The 25318-nt window shown below is 43.0% G+C and overlaps 1 protein-coding gene across 1 annotated transcript in view; it reads left to right on the top strand.

The window, feature by feature from the left end:
- Nucleotides 1–25318, top strand: part of LOC127427206 (ras-associating and dilute domain-containing protein-like) — a 40383-nt gene that overhangs the window by 9293 nt on the left and 5772 nt on the right. The window contains exons 5-10 of the mRNA XM_051674677.1: nucleotides 1206–1243; nucleotides 1364–1533; nucleotides 1633–1745; nucleotides 12240–12459; nucleotides 12564–12736; nucleotides 19772–19916. Of these exons, the coding sequence (XP_051530637.1) occupies nucleotides 1206–1243; nucleotides 1364–1533; nucleotides 1633–1745; nucleotides 12240–12459; nucleotides 12564–12736; nucleotides 19772–19916 (859 nt within the window). The remainder of the gene's footprint in view (nucleotides 1–1205; nucleotides 1244–1363; nucleotides 1534–1632; nucleotides 1746–12239; nucleotides 12460–12563; nucleotides 12737–19771; nucleotides 19917–25318) is intronic.

The following is a 25318-nucleotide window of genomic DNA, read 5'->3' as shown; positions in this document are numbered from 1 at the left end:
TGTCTTACTGTATAAAGGCCCTGGTAAACTTCATATAAAATCAAAGAACGAACAGATGTGACATAATTTCAAACAATATCTGGCCAAAACAAAGGTGTTTTTGAGTTCGTTTGGTTGGTTTGTAACAGTTCACCAGTGCAAACTTTCAGGAAAACTTTTACCGCCATGTATGCAGAATGTAAACGTGACAAATGACACAATATCTACAACATACTGTATATATTACTTTAAATCACCATCGAGTTGCTAAAACAGACATGAAGTTATTGATAACACAGTTTAATGTCACATTAGTTGATGTTTTACATGCAGTCTCGTGCGTCCTTATTTTTAAATGATCCTCTAAACGCCTGCCCCCAGTGGCGTGGCCGGTTTCTGGATGTTTGCAAACAGTATACCATTGCTCAGCTGTTTCGAACTTCTTTTTAGCTCTGAGCAAATAACAAAGAAGAACCACGCCGTGACTATACCAGGGCCTTAAGGGTAGTTTGACATGTCCTGCAGTAAGACATGCTGTATTCCATCTAAAACATATTTATTTTTTTGGTTCCAGAAGTAAAAATCCAATAGATTTTTTTATCTATAAGGGAATTGTTTTTTAAACTTAACTTAAAAACCTTTAAAGAACTAAAATGAGCTCCGATGTTGTTAATCGATGGTATATGCTTCTGCCGAAGCCATTAGGCTGCATTATTTCAAATGAATATGAACAAGATCATGTTTAACAGAAGAATTTTTAATGAAGAACAACACTACCCATGAATCCTGAGGTGAAAAATCTACCAAAGAGAGAATCATGGCAAACAAACCATGGAAAAAAGCCCAGCAGTGACCGCCCACTTCCATGACGCAATCAAATTGATCTCCCTATACACTCTCGCTAACTAACAAAGACAGCTGAAAAAGTGGGCGAGCACTGTTGAGCTCTGATATTCTATATACAGCTTTTATAACGTCATATGAATTAAGAGACTACATGAAAGGTTTGTACTTTTAAAATAATTTGTCAGACACTGTAGGACCATTTAAAATGAACTGCAAAAAGGTGTGGAAAAATAGTGAAATACTTCAAACAAACTAAGAGATGGTGACCAGTTACAGGACATAATATTATCACTTTCCCTTATACTACACTCATATACATTTTTAACCTTAAGTCTTATGTGTCAACTACCTATAATAAGCTCTTTTATGCTTCCATACAGGAAAAGGCAAAGGAACTTGCAGCTTTGAAACCTGAAATGTAAGAGCAAGTACTGGTTTCTCATCATTTAAATTCATAACCAGAGGGATTAAAATTCCATGTCTCTGGTGAAGCTTACATTAAAACCAGATTTCCTTACTCTTCTGATGTTTACAACAGTGACTCAGACCCAGAGGCCTTGTCTCCAAGCACTGAAAAACTGTTCCAGGCTCTGGAGCCTTTAGTCCTGTGGATGGCCAACTCCATTCAGCTCTTTCATTTCATCCAGAAGGAAGTGCCCTGTCTACTGCATGGAATCTCTCAAGAGGAGGAGGAAGAAGATTGTATTTGTAAATCTCAAACTTGAAAACACTCTTAGTATCCTAATAATATTATATACCCATTCAGATTCATTCATTCCCCTTCCATCTCTGTCCTTAAATTTGTAGCGGTGCTGGAGTTGCGTCTGTCCTCCGTGCGGTCTGCCAGTGAGGAGGCCATGACGGTCCTGGAGGAGGTCATTATGTTCACCTTCCAGCAATGTGTCTATTATCTCACTAAGGTGAGGCTCGCCAGCATTTTCCTGCTTATAGAAATAGATCATCCAAAAATTATATTTCTGTCATAATTTATTCACCCTAATGTTGTTCCAAACTGATATGACTTGTTCTCTTCTGTGGAACACACAATGTGATTTTTTGAAGATGATCTTTTCCATATAATGAAAGTGAAAGGGAACTATGTCTATCAACCTTAAAAATGACAAAGAGCTTGATAAAAGTATCATAAAAGTTATCCATATGACTTGTACCAAAAATTTAAGTTCACTGATTATCTTCACCCACAGAAGCTCTAAAATGGACTACAGAAGTCATATGGACTACAAATTTGGGCATCAACGTTTGGTTCTTGTGTTTCTCGTGACCAAATGTCAGGTGCCATATTTGATTTGAGAGCTACAGTGGAGGGGAAGATTTTCAGTGAATAAAAACTTGCATTTGGGTCTGTTCCTCACATAAAACTACTGCATGTCTTCAGAAGGCTTGGAATATAGCTCACAGCGCTCCTTTTATGATGCTTTTTTTTTTTTGTTGTCTTTTTGGAACTTGACAGACCCAGTCCCCATTCACCTTCATAATATGGAATAGAGACCAGGATATGCATTTTGTGTTCCTTGGAAGAAAGAAAGTCAAACAAGTTTGGAACAAAATTAGGTTGAAAGTAAATGGATGACCCACTTTTAATTTTAGTTTGAACTGTTTTTTATGGTCTTAACTGCACAAAGCATTATGTCAACCAGTAGATAGGCTAATTTCCAATGCAATAAAATGGGATCAACATCACTCTTTAAACCACAAAATTATGAAAGTTGCACATAATCAACTTGATCGTCATACAGATTGTAAAGGAGCGCTGTGAGCATGTTTCAATGTACCATTCTGTGATGAATAACACATTATCAGGATGTCCATGTATCAACACGTTAGCAGACCTAGAAAAACAGTGGTATTGTGAATGTGGTAGTATGTGCTGTTTATTCAGTGCTGAAGTGCTGGTATTAAGAGACCTGCAGCACCGATCTTAAATGCTTCCAGGTGTCTTTCTTACATATGACCTTGATAAACCTTTTTGACTTGTGGATATGAATGAATCTAGTGTATCATACTGGTTGACTAGCGTAGAATGGGATACTAGAATTGTCAGATGCAGCTGTTGATAGCAACATGTACAATGACTACAAAGTTTTAAGAGTTCCGTCTTCCTTGATTTAAAGTCTTCCCAAGCAGATTGAAGGTGAAATTATGTTGTCATAGTAGTAGACACATATTGTGTGTTTTTATAGTATTAGCAGTTCCCGTCTGTTTCAATGCTGGCAGTTCTTTAGTCAAATATAGAAAATTCTGTCTATGGAAAATCTAGTGTTTCATTGGCTATTGTTCTATGCATTATATAAGATCCATTCAGACTAAGTTATTCCATAGAGCCAAAGGCGGTTCTTAACAAAGTTTCTCTTTCCTTTTAGCATAGGAGCAAGTGCTGTTTGCTGATAAGTAACTTCCATTGAGTCACTGAGATGAATTAAAGCCACCAAGAGTTTAACATTTCTTCTTTTTAATAAGATTGTGCTCCTATTTTTATTGTGTCTGTAAATTCAAATTTTACCAGCATACAGATGCATTGCTCCAAACATGAACATGAAATTATGCTATGATGAGCAGATACTGTCACAGCAACCTTTCTTTATTACATTAGAGCCGTTGTGTGTTTGTGGTGGCTATCACATCATAATCCATAGAGTAAGATGTGATGTCCGCCACAAACACACAAAGGTTGCATAAGTATTTTATTTTTTTTTATTTGTTAGCCATGATCACTTTGTCTGCCATTTATATTTTGATTTATATCTAGAAATGAATCGCTCTCTTGCAAAAAACAAACTCAAACAGTCAAATTGGTCGAAACTTTGTAAGATGTCTTGTTGTGAGATGTGAAGTGCTTAAAGTATAGGCGTGTGTTGTTTGATTCCATTATTAAAAATGTGTACAGTAGAATCACTGTAGGTTTAATGTAAAATACTTTATGTCTGAGCTCATAAAGGACAGCACACAATTTTACAGAGTCTTTGTTGAGTTAAAGGTATAGTTCCCCCAAAAATGAAAATTCTGTCATCATTTATTCACCCTCATATCATTCCAAACCCATATGATTATCTTCCTTTGGAACACAAAAAGGAGATGGCAGAATGTTTGCCTCTGTCAACATTCACTTTCACTTATACAATGAAAGTGAATGGTGACTGAGGCTGTCAATATGCCTAGTATCTCCTTTTTGTGTTTCACAGAAGAAAGAGTGTCATATGGCTTTGGAACAACATGAGGGCAAGTAAACGATGAGAACATTTTCAGTTTTGGGTGAACTGTCCCATTAAAGGAAAAATCCGGGTTCAATACAAGTTAAGCTCAATCAAAGTCTTTCTAGCAATTCAGTTCACTGTCGGCCATCTTTGGAACTTCCAGTCATGACAGTGCAGCTCCTATCTGCTTGAATGGGGAAAGACTAAAATCTCAAGAATGGCTGGTCAAGATTACGATCAAAGAACATATTTCAAATCAGCAATAAAATCTGTCAATACTGGTATCATAAATTGTGCTTCTTTACCTCATATTACGCTAAAACATGCAATTTTCCCGGCTTGTATAGCTAATGCACATCCGCATTCTAATGCTGATTGACAGATGTTGTCTGTATCTAAAATGTGATTGGCTCTTTTACCTGTAAGGTGGGACTTCCTTTCTACACCCACTGACCGTTGGGCGCTCAGACCTCCTTGGTTAAGCGTTCCAGTTTCTCCCATTCATTTAAAAAGAAGTGGCCCATCTCTGCTAAATAACCTCTGGCTCAATCAACAGCATTTGTGGCATAATGTTGATTACCACAAAAATTATTTTGTTTTGTCCCTGCTTTTCTTGAAAAAAAGCAAAAATGTGGGTTCCAGTGAGGCACGTACAATATAGTAAACGGGCCAATTTGTAAACATTATAATACTCACTTTTTCAAAATTATAGCTACAAGATGAAAACAATATGCATGTAAACATGTTTTTAGTGTGATAAAAGTGCTTACTAACCTGTTCTGTGTAAAGTTATATCGAATTTTACAGCTTTGTTGCCATGACACAATTATGTCAACAAAAACCCTAAAACCCTTAAACGACCACAAAAACTCTAATTTAGACAACATTGCAGCTCAAACAATTCACAAGTTTTAACAGAGTAATTAATTGAAGTGCTTTTATAAAATTATAAACTTTATACTTCTGCCTTTAAACCCTCCAAAAATTGGCCCCTTATTTACTTCCAATTTAAGTGCCACTGTGTAACCTTGATTTTTGCTTTTTTTTAAAGAAAAGTCCAAATAAAATTTGTGTTAATCAGCATGCCACAAATGCTGTTGATTGAGCTTAACTTGCATTGAACATGGAATATTCCTTTAAGAAGGTTTTCTGTAGATATCATCAAGAGTGTTTCTCACAGAAATCAACCTTTTCTTTACCCACCCTCTGTCTCCTTCAATGTTCAGACATAATTTATTAAACCAGGATTTGGAATTGATCTGTATTCTGCATGGGAAAATCCTCAAATCTCTGTTCCCTCAGGGAAATTATTACTGATCTTTGTTCTAAGAAATTATTTGTCAAGGAAAGAGACAATGTTTACATGGGTGTGATTTAATTAAGTTGAACTGATGGTCCAAAATTTAGATTTAGAGTTTTTTTCTGTGGAAAAAAAAAATATTGGTCTCCATATAAACCGACATGGTGAGATTAGTTTCTGGCAATCACTCATTTCAAACTTTGAAGTATTTGAGACTTTTCCTCTAATGCAAACGCATTCTGGTTGTTTTTTCACACTTTAATGTTTCTCACAGACACATTTGTGTTTTAATAGTTAGACATTTATACATGAATTAAGGCCAAACCTCAAAATGTTGTTAACCACAGGATATTGTAAAAATTCTAATTTGTTTGAAAGGCTGAAATTAATATTTATATCAGTTATGTTCTTATTCAATTTTATCCTTGAATAGGCCTACTTGTTATTCCTTCTTAGGATAATCTTAAGAAAGCACATAAAAGGGGGCCTGGGTAGCTCAGCGAGTATTGACGCTGACTACCACCCCTGGAGTCACGAGTTCAAATCCAGGGTGTGCTGAGTGACCCCAACCAGGTCTCCCAAGCAACCAAATTGGCCCATTTGCTAGAGAGGGTAGAGTCACATGGGGTAACCTCCTCGTGGTCGCAATTAGTGGTTCTCGCTCTCAATGGGGCACGTGGTAAGTTGTGTGTCGATCGCGGAGAGTAGCATGAGCCTCCACATGCTGTGAGTCTCCACGGTGTCATGCACAGTGAGCCACGTGATGAAATGCGTGGATTGATGGTCTCAGAAGCAGAGGCAACTGAGACTTGTCCTCCACCACCTGGATTGAGGTGAGTAACCATGCCACCACATGGACCTACAAAAAAAAAATAAAAATAAAATAAAACGTAAAAAAAACTAAATAATCAAGTACTTATTGGTTTATTCCCTTTTCCTTTTACAAAAAGAACTGTTAGCTGCAGTCATGGAAAATATTCTTGAAAACAAAATTGCCAGGCGCTGTGAGCGTGTCCATCCTAAAAGAGCGATTTTTCATCTTAGCATTTAGATTCTGAGAAACTAGACATTTTTATAGGAGACAAAATGATTAAGCAGTTTGGATTGCACTGGTGGCACAAACTGTTCCTTCCGCCATAAAATACATTTTATACTTTAAAAGCTTGGCAAAATGTCCCTTTCTGTGTTTATGCAGTGCCAATGCTCCATTATGAGGTCAATATTTTCAATAGGAAAACTGAATCAAAAACAAACATGACTGGTTGGAAAGCAAACTGAGATTTTACAACTACAATAACTGGTTATCTTTTCTGTGTAATTGTTTTTGGGCCGCTTGTGTGATTCTATCTTGCTGAGGAGGAAACAGCTGGTGGTGGACTTAGACAAATAAATGCATGTTTTGGTGGACATTTCCAGTGATGGACATGGACTTGCAGGATTACTGAGAACTCTTCAAATAGGCTTTTCAAAGGAGTAGTTCCCCCCAAAACACAAATCTATCATTATTTACATACCTCATGTTGTTCCAAAACTGTATGACTTCCTTTCTTCCGTGGAACACATATGGAGATGTCAGGCAGAATGACAGCTTCATTCACCATTCACTTTCACAGTACGGGAAAAAAAAGATGCAATGAAAGTGAATGATGAATGAGGCTAACATTTTAACATCTCCTTTTGTGTTCCATGGAAGAAAGAAAGCCTTACGTGTTTGGAACAACATGAGGGTGAGTAAATGATGACATAATTTTCATTTTTGTGTGAGCTATTCCTTTAAACTAATAACAAATCACAACTGAACACTCTCACAGATAAATGTTATGTCACTTTTTGTTCTCAGATTAAAAAGGGGAAGTACTTTGGTTTCATACCTCACTTTTTCCTCTGTCCACTTTATGGTTTTGGGTGGATAATCTCTGTGTCAGTTGCATTGAGAACAAACTGCCAAAGTGGACAGCAGTTGCCAAGATGGTGTCAACGTGTGAGATGCATCTCCTCAAGAATCTATACATACGATGGTTAGGACTGCGGGTGCCAAATGTAGACTGGATACAGCTGTCTGCACACAATTATACTAAACAAAGCCAGCATTGTGCTATTTTGATGTGTGGCACATAAAGGAGTGTTGAGATGGAGAGAGTGGGGGCTGCGTCGTAGCAGACACATCTCCTACAGCAGACAGTCTCCTCTTTCTACCATTCTTGTGGGTTCTCTGGAACACGGCCCGATGTTCTCTGAGCAATCTGCTGCTCTTTAAGGATTTCCCAATTGTGAATACCCAAATCCAACTGGAAATGTATTTATATGGTTATTACTTGAATATAGAGTGTAACAGGGAAGGCATTAAATGGCAGACACATGTGCTTTATCTTACTCCAGACAATCAGAATCTTTATTAGAGTATTTCTGGTTCCTTTTCGGCAATGAAAGTGTCATGGAGTGCAAGCCAAGGGGAAGGAAGGATGAAAGATGAAAAGAAGACTTCCCATTGTTTGATGATTTGTATAAGGCTCGGTCAGTGACTTGGCACCTCTGGCCAGAGGATGATTAATTAGAGTAATCTTATCACAGACATTTCTGTATGAATGTGAGCTTATGGCCTGTCCAGCATGGAGATGATCGTCAGACATCTGAGCAACCTTGTATCCTCTTAGACAGAAGGAAGTAGAGCATGGCCATAAGTGCCTTGTTGGCCTAATAAAACTGCTTTAGTAAACTACATACGTAATTAAAATTTTAAGGACAGATGTTCAGTAAAACATGACATAAATATAAGCAAACTCATTAAGTGCCATCATTCTGCTAGAAGATATAGTTCCTGTAAAACTACTTGCTGTCTTAAGGCTGGCCTTAGGGGTGCTGTGCAGTGACAATTGTTTTTGCATTTTATCTGTTACATGAGGAGCTCTATTTTCGTGATCACGCTAGGCGCAGCGCTAAGCGCAACGGCCGTGCACTACGCCTTATATAATTTTCTTTGAGAGTGCTAATTCTAAGCGCAATTTTAATGCCAGCGCAAAGCGCAAGTGGGTGTGGGTGGGAGTGTTTGCGCTATCTGTGGTTGTATGCGTGCAAACTGTGGGTGTATTGTAAGTTAATGAATTTATTTATAGCAAATTGCACTATAAAAGAGCAGAAATAGGTAAGTGCGTCAAGATGTTTGAGAAGCATGTCTGATCTCGGCGTAAAGTCTAAGTTTATTTTGTATAGCGCCTTTCCAAAGCTCAAGGACGCTGTACATAAATTAAACATTAAAAATTAAACAAAGAAACATATGAAAAATGTACATTACAATACAATGAACAATGGGAGAGAAGCAAAGCATATTTCAAGCAGGTGAGACATGGATGAGCAAGATGAAAGATGTCCCAGATAGGCCAATAGAGAACATACAACATATACAATGCGGTCTGGAACAGCACATGCAAAAGAACAGAGCAGGGTATGCATTGCGTATAGCCCATTTACACTATGAAATTTGTATGAATGGGCTGTCTTCATTTATATCAATGTTGCTTGACATGAAATGGAATATATGAGGATGCAGATGGTGCAATAACCAGAGAAAGACCTGAAAATTAAGTTGCACTTGACCCGTGCTTTAAGTTGCACTTGACCCAGCGCATTAGCACTTTGTGCGCGTGGTTTCACCAACCCACTTGTGCCTAGACTTAGTGCATGCTTGCACAAAAATATTAAAACATCATGGTCATGCCCACTGACTTTGCGTGTATAGCGTATAATGCTGTGATTAAAGGGATAGTTCACCCAAAAAATTACAATTTTCTCATCATTTATTCACCCTCATGCCATCCCAGATGTGTATGACTTTCTTTCCTCAGCAGAACACAAATGAAGATTTTTAAAAGAATATCTCAGCTCTGTAGGTCCATGCAATGCAGGTGAATGGTGATCAGACATTTGTTGCTCCAAAATCACATAAAGGAAATCCTTTAGATTCCAGTGTTAAAATCCATATATTCAGAAGTGATATAATAAGTGTGGGTCCTTTTTTTACTCTAAATATCCACTTTAACTTTTACATCTGAAAGTCACATGTGGTGTCTGTTTAGTTTCACTGTCACATTTGAAAGTGAAAATTAAAATGGAGATTTAGAGTAAAAAAGGACTATATATATTGTTCTGTTTCTCACCTACACCCAGGGCCCCATTCACTTGCTGATCACCATTCACTTGCATTGTATGGACTTGCATGAGGGAGAGTAAATGATAAGATAATTTTAATTTTGGGTGAACTATCCCTTTAAGACATTGCATTCTTAAATGCCCTATAGCTGTTACATGTACTTTGAATCAAAATTGGACTTTTGTGACTATTAGTCAATATCCATTAACTTTAAGGTCATTGTTGGAAGTGCAACCCCCTTGACTTTGATGAAAAAGATGCAGAGATTTTCAATAAACTGCATTGTTGTGTATCTTTGAGTATCATGATGCATCATTCAGTATCGTGTGCACCATATCACACCACATTGCACTTTTTTGCACAGAGAAACTATACACAAAAAAGAAAAAATATCAATAAACAAGTAAACCCAAATATAAAAAAAGCAAAAATATGATGCAATCCAAAACAGTCTGTGTATATGTGCGTGGCAGACAAGCCTCTTGTTCGGTGGGGAAAGGAGGAAGCAGGAACTGGATTAACAATCATCAAGACTTTAATTACAACATAAAATGCTTAACTGAAACATAACAACACACACACAGAGCGGCCGCGTGCATCTCTCTCTCTCTCTCTCTCTCTCTCTCTCTCTGGAGTCCCCAGCTCCTCCTTTATCTCTCTCCCACTGAATAGGCAACTCAGCGCAGGGCATGCATCCTCACAGCCCAGCCACGCCCTCCTACCCGTCACATACCCCCAATGCCCGATTCAGTCTGGAGGTTTCCTGTTAGGGGTTCCCAGGAGGTCTCCCCTGCCTCCTGGGAACCTGGGTAGGACGAGGGGAGGGAGAGGGGAGAGAGAAAGAGAGCGGGAGAGCCTGAGAGAGAGAGAGGGGAGAGAGAAAAGAAAAGAAAAAAACTCCGGTTCCCGACCACGTCGCCATTCGGTCCTCAGCCAGCTGTCCAGCGATCCTCGGCGACGCCGGGTGATGGCACTGTATTTCGCCTCCTGGTGGATGGCAGCGAGCTCCTCCTTCTCCTGGCGGATGGCAGCGGGCTCCTCCGCCTCCTGGCAGACGGCAGTGGGCTCCTCAATCCCCTGGTGGACGGCAGCAGCTCCTCTGCCACCTGGTGAACCACTCCTGTACCATCAAACCAATCCTTTCCTCGGCGTCGCGATCCTTGGGGAGGTAACTCCGCCCCTTTCTCTTTGTACTGCAAGCCGCGAGCTTTGAGTGCACTAAGTGTCCAACATTCCACACTTCATTTTGACGGTTGAAAAAGTGCATCATCCAGGTACTTAAAGCACGTTTCTTTTTGTTGCATTTTCAGTGTAAACATACTACTTGCACTACTGACACTACAAAATGATGTAGAATAGTGCAGAAGTGTGAGGTTTGGGACACATCTCTTAACAAGTGTGACCCATGTACTATGCAATGGTAACATTTTAATAATTACAGCAACTCAATAAAAAAACAGAGGCCTACAACACAGTGTTACATACCTCACTCGGGTAACCAAAGGATGCTAAATAAACAGTGTTTTAAAGGTTTAATCATTTCTGTTGTATTTTTTATATCAAGTTCACAGGAGTAGCACTTTAAAGGAATATTCCGGGTTTAATACAAGTGAAGCTCAATCAACAGCATTTGTGGCATAATGTTGATTACCACAAAACTTTATTTCGACTCGTCCCTCCTTTTCTTTAAAAAAAGCAAAAATCGGGCCTGGGTAGCTCAGTGGTAAAATACGTTGGCTACCACCCCTGGAGTTCGTTAGCTCGCTAGTTCGAATCCCAGGGTGTGCTGAGTGACTCCAGCCAGGTCTCCTAAGCAACCAAATTGGCCCGGTTGCTAGGGAGGGTAGAGTCACATGGGGTAACCTCCTCGTGGTCGCTACAATGTGGTTTGTTCTTGGTGGGGCGCCTCCACACACACTATGTCTCTGTGGCAACACGCTCAACAAGCCACGTGATAAGATGCACAGGTTGACAGTTTCAGACGCAGAGGCAACTGGGATTCATCCTCTGCCACCCAGACTACGCAACCACGAGGACTTAAAAGCACATTGGGAATTGGGCATTCCAAATTGGGAGAAAAGGGGAAAAATCCAAAAAAAAAAGCAAAAATCAGTGTTACATTGAGGCACTTACAATGAAAGCGAATGGGACCAATTTTTGAAAGGTTTAAATACAGAAATGTGAAGCTTATAATTTTATAAATGTTAAAACTTTTGTATTATTTGAGCTGTAAAGTTGTTTAAATCATCATTTTACAGTCGTTTTAGGGTTTGTTGACTACATCGTCATGGTAACAAAGTTGTAAAATTGGCTATAACTTTAGACAGAAAAGGTTTATAAGTGATTTTATCACACTAAAATCATGTTTTCCATTGTAAGTGCCTCACTGTAACACAGATTTTAGCTTGAAATAAATTTTTGTTGTTATCAACGTTATGCCACAAATGCTGTCGATTGAGCTTAACTTGTATTGAACCCAGAATATTCCTTTAACGTTTTTGCTGAGCTGTGACATCACAATGTTCACTACTTCCTTAAGGTGATTAAAGTGACCCCATGACTATTATTAGTAAGTCATCTACAGTCAGAAAAGTTGACCAAATTAACTTTTAGTAGATATACTGGAACGCTTTATTGACCAATCAGCAACCGGGTCTGGACCTATCAATTTTATAGGAGCCATTTTAGTGGGATTGTTTAATGATATGACGATTTATAATGCTAATCTTTTGGTATTTTCCTGTGTGTCCCCCAGATGCTGTACCTGGTTCTCCCAAGCTTGTTAGACAGTAATCCTTTCTCAGAAAGTGGGCAGCTGCATATCTCAGAGGATGTCAAAGGAGTCCTGGACGTCTGTACCAAAACACTGCAGCTAGTCAGAGTGTTCCAGGTGCACCCAGAAATCACCTTGCAGCTCTTCGCATACCTCTTCTTCTTCATCAATGCTTTGCTTTTTAATCTGCTGATGGAGAGAGGTGAGTCAGCACTGCAGACCTGTCAAATGTCAGCTTCATCAGTCAACAATATTTCTTGTTCATTCTTTGAAAACTCAACACATCTGCTAATTTCTTGTGTGAAGCATCAGGAGGGACATTTTACCAGTGGTCCCGTGGGGTCCAAATCAGGGCTAATTTGGATATGCTCATGGACTGGGCTCACGGGGCAGGACTGAGTGATCTGGCACACAGCTACCTTCTCAAACTCTCCTCAGCTGTCAATCTATTAGCCACACCCAAGGAAAACCTTTTACAGGTGCATTTTATCTGCAGTATCTCTACATTTATGATCTTTCAATGAAAAGGTACAGTAAGTACTTTAGGAGGTAATTTAGTACAATAAGTGCTCATACTGTGAGATGCTCAATTCTCTGCTATTTGTAGTAAAATTGCAAGTTTAAGAATTTAAGAATTCTCCCATTGTTTACTCACCCTCAAACCTGTGTGAATTTCTTTCTTGCAGGAACACAAATGAGAAGCTTTTGAATGTTGTACAGCCAGTTGGCTACATCTTTTCCATGCCATTACAATTAAAAGGGACTGGAGCTTTAAAGCTTCAAAAAGGATGGCAAAATGAATTTGAAAAATTAAATAAAATGTCATAAAAAGCTTTGTCTGATGAACAGACAGAAATTTTGACATCAGCCCTAGCTATTCCTAGCTTCTTTGGCAGGTTCATGAATGGATTGTTCCTTTGTTTTGGATCTGTTCAAGGAATTGGTTGATGCGGTGCACAAAATTGGTCACAATCGTTCACAAAACGGAAGCAATCTGTTCAACTCATTCAATCAGTGATCTGGCCACAGCAGTTCTCAAGTTAACAGCTCACTGGAAGAGAAGATTATCAGTAAATAATGACTTAAAATTTGCATTGTTACTCACACAAAGCTATCATATGGCTTCAGAAGATTCAGGATAGAGTGCACATGTTTTATGAAGCACTTTTATGATACTTTTATGGTGTTTTTGTATCCTTTTTGAGGCTTGAAGGCTTGGCAGTACCCATTCATTGTAATTTCATTGCAAAGATTGACCAGTATATTATTAAAAAAATTTCCTTTTGTGTTCTATGGAAGAAAGAAAGTCATACATGTATGTAACACTACTTAGTGGAAAGGAGGAGGCGAGAAGCAGATTTCCTGGTTCAGGTAGGAGTTTTAATCTTGCACTCTGACTCTTACAGTTCACACTCGTCGGTTTTACAGGCAAACATTTACTTAAACACTTCCAGTTCAATACACTAGTCATATAACAGAATGTCATGTCGTGGCCTTTATTATGCCAGTCTCTCTCTCACCACGTCTACTGATGGTGTGGCTCTTTTATGCCGCTCTCCCCGTGCTCACTGAAATTAGAGACAGGTGTTAGACATAATTTAGCTCAGGTGTAAGCGCCCTTACCGCTTTCTCTCTCTCCGGAGAGATGCTTGACCACGCCCCCGCTGCCACATATCCCCACCGCCCGACTCAGGCCAGGGAGGCATCCGGCCTGCCTACCACTCCCCCCCCATTCCTGGAAAGGAAGTCGGCGACAACCATCTGCGCTCCCAGTCTGTGGACCACCTTGAACTTAAACAGCTGAAGAGCCAGGTACCAACGGGTGATCCACGCGTTGGTATCTTTCATGCGGGGAGCCACTGGAGCGGGGCGTGATCGGAACAGAGGGTGAAGGCCCGCCCCAACAGGTAGTATCGGAGAGTGAGGACCGCCCACTTGATGGCGAGACACTCCTTTTCCATGGTGCTGTACTTAGTTTCCCTCAACGAGAGCTTACGGCTAATGTACAGCACCGGGCGCTCCTCCCCCTCCACCACCTGCAAGAGTATGGCCCCCAGCCCCCTGTCTGAAGCATCTGTCTGTAAAACAATAGGGAGAGAGAAGTCAGGTGAATGTAAAAGCGGCCCCCCGCAAAGTGCGGCTTTAACTTGCGTGAACACCCGCTGACACTGCTCCGTCCACTGGACCGGGTCTGGAGATCCCTTTTTAGTGAGATCAGTCAGCGGGCTGTGATGTCCGAATAATTAGGCACAAACCTTCTATAATAGCCAGCCAGCCCCAGGAACTTCTCACCCCCTTTTTGGTCTTGGGCCTCGGGCAGGTCACAATCACTGCTGTCTTGTCAATTTGGGGATGCACCTGCCCGTGGCCCAAGTGGAACCCCAGATGCCGTACCTCCACCCGCCCAATCGCGCACTTCTTTGGGTTTGCTGTGAGTCCCACTTGGCGCAGCGATCTCAGAACCGCCCTCAGATTTTGCAAGTGCCGCTGCCAATCATTGCTGTAAATGATGATGTCATCTAAATAGGCAGCGGCATAAGCTGAATGCGGTCTGAGGATTCGGTCCATGAGACGCTGAAACGTAGCCGGGCCTCCAAACAAATCGAACGGAAGTGCCACAAATTGGTGTAATCCAAACGGTGTGGAGAAGGCGGTTTTTTCACGGGAAATTGGTGTCAAGGGGATCTGCCAATAACCCTTCGTCAAATCCAATGTCGAATAAAATCAAGCAGTGCCCAAACGATCGAGCAACTCGTCAACACGAGGCATTGGATACACATCAAATTTAGACACCGCGTTGACTTTCCTATAATCCACACAGAACCGTACAGACCCGTCGCACTTAGGCACTAGAACAACTGGGCTGGACCAATCGCTGTGGGATTCTTCTATTACTCCCATATCGAGCATTGCATCCAATTCTTCCCGAATGATTTTCTTCTTGTGTTCGGGTAATCGGTAGGGGCAGATACATACCACGACCCCCGGCTTGGTCTCGATGTGGTGGTGAATGAGGTTTGTACGCCCCGGTAGAGGGGAGAACACATCCGCAAACTCCTGTTGCAACCTAGCAATCTCCGCGAGTTGACTCTGTGAGAGGTGGTCTCCGCAAGTGACCGGGGTGAACTGTTTATGTTTTGAACTCACCTCCGGTCCGATCTCCGCCTTCTCGGGAACTACCGTGGCCAACGTCACAGGGACCGCCTCCCTCCACAATTTCAGGAGATTGAGGTGGCATATTTGACGTACGCCCCCTCTATTGGTTCGTTTAACCTCATAATCGAGATCTCCCACTCGTCGTGTGACCTCAAAGGGTCCTTGCCACTTGGCGAGTAATTTAGAGCTCGATGTGGGAAGCAATACAAGCACTTTATCTCCCGGTGCAAATTCCCTTAGCTGAGTTCCCCTGTCATACAGTCGGTGCTGTCCTTCTTGAGCTTTGAGCAAATTCTCCTGTGTTAGCTGCCCCAAAGTGTGGAGTTTTGCTCTAAGATCAAGAACGTATTGAATTTCATTTTTACTGTTTGAAGGTCCCTCCTCCCAGGCCTCTCGCAATACATCAAGCACACCACGTGGGCGTCGCCCATACAGCAGCTTGAATGGGGAGAAGCCAGTGGAGGCTTGCGGGACCTCTCATACTGCAAATAACAGGGGGTCGAGCCATTTATCCCAATTTCTAGCATCGTCGTGCACGAACTTACGAATCATGTTTTTGAGGTTTTTATTAAATCGTTCCACCAGGCCATCTGTTTGAGGATGGTACACGCTGGTGCGAATTGATTTAATACTCAACAATTCGTACAGCTCGTGTAGCGTCCATGACATAAACGTTGCGCCCTGATCGGTGAGGATTTCTTTCGGAATCCCCACCTGGGAGATTATTTTGAAGAGTGCCTCCGCAACACTGTGTGCTGAGATGTTGCGAAGAGGCACTGCTTCCAGATACCGCATTGCATAGTCCACTAGGACAAATACAAAGCGATGTCCGTGTGCTGACCGTTCTAATGGCCCGACGAGGTCCATTCCAATTCTCTCAAAGGGGACCTCGATCAAGGGAAGAGGGCGCAATGGCGCTTTTGGGATGGCCGGTGGGTTAACCAGCTGGCATTCGCGGCATGCTGCACACCACCTGCGGACATCACCGACAATGCCCGGCCAATAGAGGCGGGCTATTAGACGGTTCAGTGTTTTCCTTTCTCCAAAAGTTGGGTTGTATCCTCTTTAGTCTGAGCGTCCTATGTCAATCTATACAACCGCTCATTTATAATCGCAAAATAGGGATATGAAAGGGCGATGTCCGGCTGGAGTCCTTGACCATCGATGACTCTCACTTGGTCGAAGGCGTGTTTGAGGGTTTCGTCTCGCGACTGCTCCAAAGGGAAATCCCCCTCAGGGAATTCCCTGAGAAGGGGATGGGCTGCAGCCTCTCCCCCTCTCTCGTCATTATGACGTGGAGCTGTCGAGGATGGCCCCGGCTCCGCCTCCCCTGCCAGAGCGTCGCACATTGCACATCTCCCTAATTTCATACAGGACCCATCCGCACAAATTCCCTTTAATAAAACTCTAAAGTCAGGCCAATCAGTCCCCAAAATCAGTGGATGGGTGAGGCGGGAACTAACCGCGGCCTCCACTCTATGCTTTTTCCCCCGGAATTTAATCGTCAGTGTCACCACTGGATACTTGTGAATATCTCCGTGCACACATTTCACCCTCACCGTTTTAGTTGTGCCCAAAGCCTCGGGTTGAACCAAGCATTGGTATTGGTGGATAGTGGTTTGATTACACCCGGTGTCCACCAACGCTTGGTGAGTACCCCCCTTGACACTTACCGGTATCCGGTACACTCCGGCCCGGTCAGGGGCAGCCTGCGGGAGGTCAGAGACCCGCACCACCGTACCCAGTTCCATCAGAGGGCACTGATCCCGGAAGTGGTCCGGGTCCCCGCACCTCCAGCAGGCTGGCCCAGGCGCTACGCCTGCATTGGCATCGGCGGGCACCCCCCCCCTGAGGGGGAGAGCAGCAGGGCATCGGGGTAGGGGAAGGTGTCTCCTTCCACGCCCGGGGAACTGGTCTCGGTGTCTGAAGTCCTCCTCGTCTGCGTGGGGCAGGAACGAGCCCTGGGGAGAGAGCAGAACGAGAGGAGAGAGGGGAGGGGAATGAGACAGGGGGAGGAGAGAGAGAGTAGGAGGGCTCTTCCGCCCTCGGGATCGCCGCCATGTGGTCCTCTGCAAGCCGGACGGCTTCCTCTAGCGACGCCGGGCGGTGGCACTGGACCCACTCCGCCGCCCCTTTCGGCAGTCGATGTATTAATTGCTCCAGTACCACCTGGTCGATGATCCCGTAGACGCCGCGGTCCCCCGCTAGCAACCATCTTCGGCAGGCGTCACGGAGCCATTGGGAGAAGGCAAACGGGCGGTCAGAGCTCTCCAGCTTCAGGCTCCGGAAGAGTTGACGACTTTCTTCCAGACTCCGACCAGCCCGTTGCAGGATGGCTTTTTTAAATCTCCGTAAACCAGGAGACTCGTCGCTGGCAGTTGTTGAGCCACGAGCTGGGCTTCCCCGGACAGTAGCGGGATGAGTCGGGCCGCCCACTGGCCGAGCGGCCAGCCCCAGATCTCGGCGGTGCGTTCGAACAGGTCCAGGAACGCCTCTGGGTCGTCCACCGTCCCCATCTTCTGTAACGCAGGCGGGGGTAATGGCGTGTGGGTGTCCGGGGTCGCGGCTGGGGATGCCTCCTGGCTGAGGAGGCTCCGGATCGCCTGTCGGTCCTCTGCTCTAGCACGCATGAGCTCCACAAACCGGCGGTCTTGATCTTGCCGGAGCTCAAGCAAGGTTTGCTGGTGGTTCCGATGTAAGCCAGCGAGGGCTTGGAGGATCTCAGCCAACTGGGAGGACTCTACGGGGCGACTTCCGTCCATCTTCAAACCTTTTCCCGGGTTTCGGCACCAGTGTAACACTACTTAGTGGAAAGGAGGAGGCGAGAAGCAGATTTCCTGGTTCAGGTAGGAGTTTTAATCTTGCACTCTGACTCTTACAGTTCACACTCGTCGGTTTTAGAGGCAAACATTTACTTAAACACTTCCAGTTCAATACACTAGTCATATAACAGAATGTCACGTCGTGGCCTTTCTTGCGCCAGTCTCTCTCTCACCGCATCTACAGGCGGTGTGGCTCTTTTATGCCGCTCTCCCCGTGCTCACTGAAATTAGAGACAGGTGTTAGACATAATTTAGCTCAGGTGTAAGCGCCCTTACCGCTTTCTCTTTCTCTGGAGAGATGCTTGACCACGCCCCCGCTGCCACAATGTACATACAAGTAAATGACCAAATTTTTTACTCTTCAATTTACTATTAAATTTGAACTATTCTGCTAAATCAGTTTTATTTATATGCTGCTTTTCGCAATACATGTTGTTTCAAACCAGCTTTGCAGAAAATAGTGCCATAAGAGAAATAACTTCTCTTAAGTGTATATACTGTATGTAAAAATTAATAGCTCTTGGTAGAGTATCCACCATTCTGAGCATTTCCATCTTATTACAAATGCGTTCCTTTTTCATCAAAATCTCTTTGAAAATCAGGAATTAGTATAGTCCTCAGAAATAATTAACAGGAAGTATTACTCATTAAAGGATAAAGCTTTGTGAGCACAAAGATTCTTTCATGGTAGATAAAGATGCAGGATAAGCCACGTCTGTATCTGACATGTGGGGTAACAGATGATCTAGCTGAGGGGACATACTGCTAAAGGAAAGGAGCTGCATTACTATGAGAGACTTTTAAGGCTTATTTGTTTTTGTTCTTCTTGACAAATCTGGTCTATCATGCCAAAATTATTAGGTCTCATTTATGAGAAGTTGCCTGTAGCTGTATTAGTTATGTGAAAACAATAAAAACAAAAAAACAAATAAAAAACAATTGGAAACAAATTGGAAAGAAAAACTTGCTGACAGACAGCCAATTTCACAAATTAAAAATATGTATATATAAATATATATAAAATATATAATATACCATCTTTTATTTAGATGACATTAATAACTGCCCCTTGAAATGATCATAAAATGAAGTATTTTGTATCAAAGATCAGTGTTTGGAGTGTAATTCTCCTTCGTACTGAAAATAGCGGGATTCTGATATTACACTACCAGTCAAAGTTTGGACACACCTACTCTTTCATTATTATTTCTACCTTTCATATTTTATAATAGTAGGTAAATCATCTAAACTTTGAAATTACACAAATGGAAGTATGGTAATTATGTAGTGACCAAAAACGTAAACAAATCAAAACTATCATATATTTTAGCTTCTTCAAAGTAGCCGCCGTTTGTCTAGTTTACAGCTCTCCTCAACCTTGGCATTCAACCAACTTCATGAGGTGCCACCTGGAATGCTTTTGAAACAGTATTGAAGGAATTTCCAGTTGTAAAACAAAATTACCTAATACTATCTCATTTAATAGTATGAATAGTATGTGAAAATGACAGTGAAAATGTGTTTGTGTCAATGTAGATGTCCTGGGGCACACTGCGGATGGAGTTTATGTCACTGAATCAGGCTCAGCTGCACCACATATTGAGAGAGTACAACCCACGGCAGTCCTGCTCTGCAGCATGGACACCCTCTAGTGATGAGGCCAGCGCTGCTCTTAGAACCAGTAATATATTCCATGAATATTACAATATAATGGTCTTCACATAATAGAGAAAACAATATGAATTTTGTTGCCTAAAGCCTGTTTTACGCATCCCACATCTGCAGCACATAAAAGGTGTTATAGATATATGCCCATATAGGCCTTTATCACACTTCTGTACTATATATACACATTAAAGAGCATTAGAACAAGAGAGGGTATAGCCTACAGCAGTGTTTCATCAGTAAAGTTAAAGTACCCCAATATCGACTCAAAACCAAAGATGTGTAGCAAAGGCTAAATATCATTTATAAATATATATAAATATAATTTATGATGTTTATTTATCAATAAAAACAAATCCAGGCCAAATGAGCTGTGAAATTTGCAATTTGAACAGACTAATGCAAATTTTGGTAGACAGAATGTAAAACACAATAAACATGTTGGCCCAACTATATATGCAGTATATACAGTTAGGCCTGAATGTTTATTGTTCACATGCACAATCTGTACTATTTACAAGTATTTACAGTGATATGTAAAACAAATGCTAAAACGGTACTGTCTCTTTAAGAAAACCTGCAGTTCCCACTGATCTATATAAGTGGCAGTTCTGCATTTTTTGTTTGTACTGAGCGAATATTAACAAGAGTGGAGTTGCACAGGTTCTTTGTTATAATTGTATGTTTAATTTTGTTGTTTTTGCTTCAACAACTGATTGTAAAGAACAGAAAGCATGTTAAAAGAGACATTATCAATGACAAATGGATTGCGTGGATCTTGTCTTTGGACACATTACATAGAACGAATCAAACGCAATGAACTGACCTCTCTTAACTTCATATATTAAAATATCGATATTGGGATTTGAAGAATGGACATCGAGATTGTCCAAATGAAAATTGTGATTAATTAGAAAATCTACATTTTTACCCAGCCCTAATCCCTGTTATTTTTATTTTAAGTCATACATTTTGTTTTATAAGTTCAACATAGTTTCAAAATCCAATTCTTTTTGCGTACACTCTGGAACCTGCTGACATACCATCTGGGGTACGCATACCCCCGTTTGGGAATCACTGGCCTACAGTATTATAGAGTATAAGCATGTAAATAGGGATAGCAAGACAAACAGGCCCAAATGCAGAGGAACAGTTCAAAGGATATATTTACAATAAATGTGAGCAGTCACTGTGGATGTCGAAGATCCCAACACCGGCTGCAGCAGTGGGAAGAGATGACAGAGAAGCACGTGCACTGTGGCTGCGCCCAGGGCAATCCGTGAAGAGTGTGTCCGTAGAATGAGTGTGTGCATTGTGGAAGTCAGGAATAGATTTGTGGAGTCCTCCGTTGAAACTTAGTCTGGTGCAGAACGACGCCCAGTAGGGTTGGGCGATATAGCTCCTGACACGCGGGCAAAGACGAGGTATCCTCTGTGAAAACCCAGCTGACATGCAGCGAACTGGAAGGCAACCACACACCCGACATGCGGGCAACCAACAGATACACGAGACAGGACCAACTAGGCAGAGAGAGTGAGGTTAGTTACTTCACACCAAACAAAAATCTAGCAAAGATACTGAGAACACAACGGGCTTAAGAAGGGAGTGAATTAGAGGAGAACAGGTTTTGCTCAGCACGCTAATCAGTGGCATAATCAGCGTCTCTACCTCCCAGGATACCATGCCCACCATGCGAATGGCGGGTAGAATGGTATCTGGTGCGGCGTTGGAGGTCTCGACCTCAAAGTATCGAGATACTTTCGGACATCATAATTCTGTTCAGCTGGTGTTAAGCGGTGTGAAAAAAGGCACACGGATGCATCTTTCCATGCGAGGGGGAGCACTGTGACAAGACTGCTCCGACACCAACCTCTGACGCGTCCACTTCCACCACGAACTGACTTGCAGGATCGGGAGTAACGAGGATGGGTGCAGTAGAAAACTGCTCCTTTAATTTAGAAAACGCAGCCTCAGCTTGTGTGGACCAACAAAAGTCAGTGCGTGTGGAGGTGAGGTTCGTCAGAGGTGCAGTGAACTGACTGTAGTTCCTTATAAACCTCCGATAAAAATTGGCAAACCCCAGAAACCTCTGCAGTGCCTTGCGAGAATCTGGGGTGGGCCAATCGGAGCTGGCTTTAACCTTAGTTGGGTCCATGCGTACTCCCTCGGACGAAATTATGAACCCTAGGAACGGAACCGACTGTGCATGAAAAGCGCATTTCTTCGCCTTGACAATCAGCTGATTAGACAAACACAAAACGATCGACCATGTCTCTAAGCACGTTAACCAATACGTAAGGCATGACAACCCTATGGGTGTTAAAAGCCATCTTCCTCTCATCCCCCTTCCTAATCCAGACAAGGTGATAAGCGTTGCATAAGTCCAACTTCGTAAAGACGGACGCACCCTGCAAGAGTTCGAAGGCTGAGGACATCAACGGTAAAGGATAGCGATTCTTCACCGTGATGTCATTCAGCCCCCGATAATCTATGCAAGGTCTAAGCGAGCCATCCTTCTTCTCCACGAAGAAGAACCCTGCCCCTGCCAGTGAATAGGAAGGGCGAATGAGACTGGCTGCCAGAGAATCATTGATTTACCTGTTCATGGCCTCCCTCTCTGGAGCCGAGAGCGAGTACAGCCATTCCAGAGGCGACAAAGTGCCAGGAAGCAGTTTAATCGCACAGTCATATGGGCGATGAGGAGGAAGGGTCACAGCGTGGGACCGGCTGAACACCGCCCTCAAGTCATTGTATGTCAATGGTACTCTGGATAAGTCTGCTGGTTCATCCTGTAATGAAACACAAGACTGGACAGGGGAAACTGCAGAGTTAAGACAAACAATAAGGACTCCAAACAAGAACAGTGTTGGTTGACCAATCTATGTGTGGGTTGTGCGTTACCAACCAAGGATGCCCCAACACTACCGGTGCCGATGGAGATTGGATAAGGTAGAAGGAAAACTGCTTCGTATGATTCCCAGAGACGAAGGTGACCGGCCTTGTGGATTGAGTGATGACGGACAGAGGCGTGCCACTTAGGGTGTGGGTGGTGATGGGTCTTTCCAACTGGACCATAAGAAGTCGCCACTTAGAAGCCAATAGAAATCCATAAAGTTCCCTTCAGCTCCGGAATCAACCAAGGCGGAAACCGTGTTACAGGCAGATCCATATTTCAGCTGGGCCGGGAGAAGTGTCCGAAGTCCAGGCGTTTTGTTCAAAAGTGTTACATTCGCCAGTAACCCCTCTCCTACCGACGAGTGATGTCTTTTACCGGACAGGAAGCAGAGAGATAATCAGAAGCAGCACAGTAAAAACACAGTCCATTAACAAGACTTCACTGTTTCTCCCTGCGTGAGCTTTGAGTTCTAGCGACTTGCATAGGCTCAGTGTCGGGCGGTGATACTGGCGAGTTGGCTGGAGAGGCAGAACGGGTAGGAGGATCAGCCGCCAGGATAGGTGGAAAGGTCAGGCGTTGATCGACTCGGATAGCCAAATCCACCAAGTCATCAAAGTATGGAGGCAAATCCAAACAATAAATCTCGGCCATAATGTCGTCGGGAAGACCATGCAGAAATCGATCCCACATAGTATGGTCATTCCACTCACAAGAAGCAGCTAGGGTGTGAAATTCAATCGCATAATCGGTGTAGAGCCGAGGAGGGCGGGGCCGGGCTGGAATGAGACACACCCCAATCAGCCTGATGGGGCGCGCGAGGGATAAAGGCGGCCGGGGACGACAGCTCGAGAGAGAGAGAATTACAGACAGCTGTACTGTGTGTTTTTGGTTGTGTGTTTAAGTTGTTCATTAAATTATTATTTATATTATTAAGCCGGTTCTCGCCTCCTCCTTTCCACTGAACCCCCTTACACTGGTGCCGAAACCCGGGTAGGAGGAGGGATTCCCGTCGCAGGGTCCTCGACACCACTGCCGTCCACCCAGGTGAGCGCCACTGCCGTCCAATGGGGGATGGAGTAGCCCGACCACCCGGACACGGGGAACGGCCGCCGTCCACGAGGCGAGTGGGGACGGGACTCCCCGACCGCCTGGAGCGAGGGATCCGCTGCCGGGGGCGGAGGAGTGCCCTGCCGTCCCCCGGGAACGCGGAGGGGTCGAGAGAAGACCGCCGTCCGCGGGGGGAGGAGGGAAGCGACTCCCTGACCGCCTGGAGTGGTAGGGCCGCTGCCAGGGGAGGAGGAGAGTCCCCACGGGACGCCGGGAACGCGGAGGGGCGTTCTGTCCACTGGGGGTCAGAGGGGACGACAGCTCGAGAGAGAGAGAATTACAGACAGCTGTACTGTGTGTTTTTGGTTGTGTGTTGTGTTTAAGTTGTTCATTAAATTATTATTTATATTATTAAGCCGGTTCTCGCCTCCTCCTTTCCACTGAACCCCCTTACAATCGGATACTCATCGATCTCCTTGTGACAGACCAGATAAAACCCTCGTCGCCTCCCAACCTTGAGCCGAGTGATCAAACACTTGGCGGAGCTCCATAGTAAAGGCATAATAGGAGGCTTTTACAGGTGTTGCTTGGCACGCTAATCAGTGGGCATGTATCAGCCTTCCCCCAGGAACAATCAATGTTCCCATGGAAACGCCGATCATGCATGCCGACCTTGCCTGCGAGACATGAGGGAGAGAAAATGACAAAACATACAAAACAAACCAACAAACTCACCGGAGCCGTGACAAAGCAATGATAATGATCGCATTGCTTTCATGTACTTACTTTTTAATATAATCTCCAGGTATAAAGGAATATTTACATCCCAGAGTCTGATTAAAGAAAATAAATGGTCTAATCTTGTAAACGTGGAGTTATATTCTCCCTGATTGAGTGCAATGATTGGGGAAGCATTCATTGTGACCAAATACAGCAAGATGAATTGCAATAATGACATTTCAATGCAGTGTAAATGAATAAATATATACAGTATATATATATTTAATTGACCCTTCGCTAAGCCCCTCCTTAAAAGTGCATCTGACCAATCCTGTCTTAGCAACTGTTGCCCTGCCACCATTATTCTGGCATGCGTTTGCTATTTTCTAATGACAGCCTATGGAAGTAATGTGCTTTTGAGTACCTTTAAGCGGGATTTTATAAAAATAATAAAACAAAAGGTAAAAAAAAATCATTGTTGCAGGGTCATTTGCAATAGTGACACGAGTTATCCAGAGAGGATACATGCCATGTTTTTCTTTCTTTTTTTAAAATAATCTTTAAATAAATCTGGAAAAGAGCATGTTATGGATTAAATTGTGTCAGCCCTCATTCCCAAATGAACATACTGTATAACATCTGCAAGGACACCTACATTTGCTCCAAGGTAAACTAAAGCTAATAACTGCACGTTAATTCATTAATGTATTGATTCAAGTCGCAGTAAAAGCGATAGTAAATAAACAGTTCACAGC

This window comes from Myxocyprinus asiaticus, chromosome 36, assembly GCF_019703515.2.
Source record: "Myxocyprinus asiaticus isolate MX2 ecotype Aquarium Trade chromosome 36, UBuf_Myxa_2, whole genome shotgun sequence".
NCBI classification, from domain to species: Eukaryota; Metazoa; Chordata; class Actinopteri; order Cypriniformes; family Catostomidae; genus Myxocyprinus; species Myxocyprinus asiaticus.
Note: the sequence above shows the minus strand (reverse complement) of the source record. Positions and strands in the feature narration are given on the sequence as shown.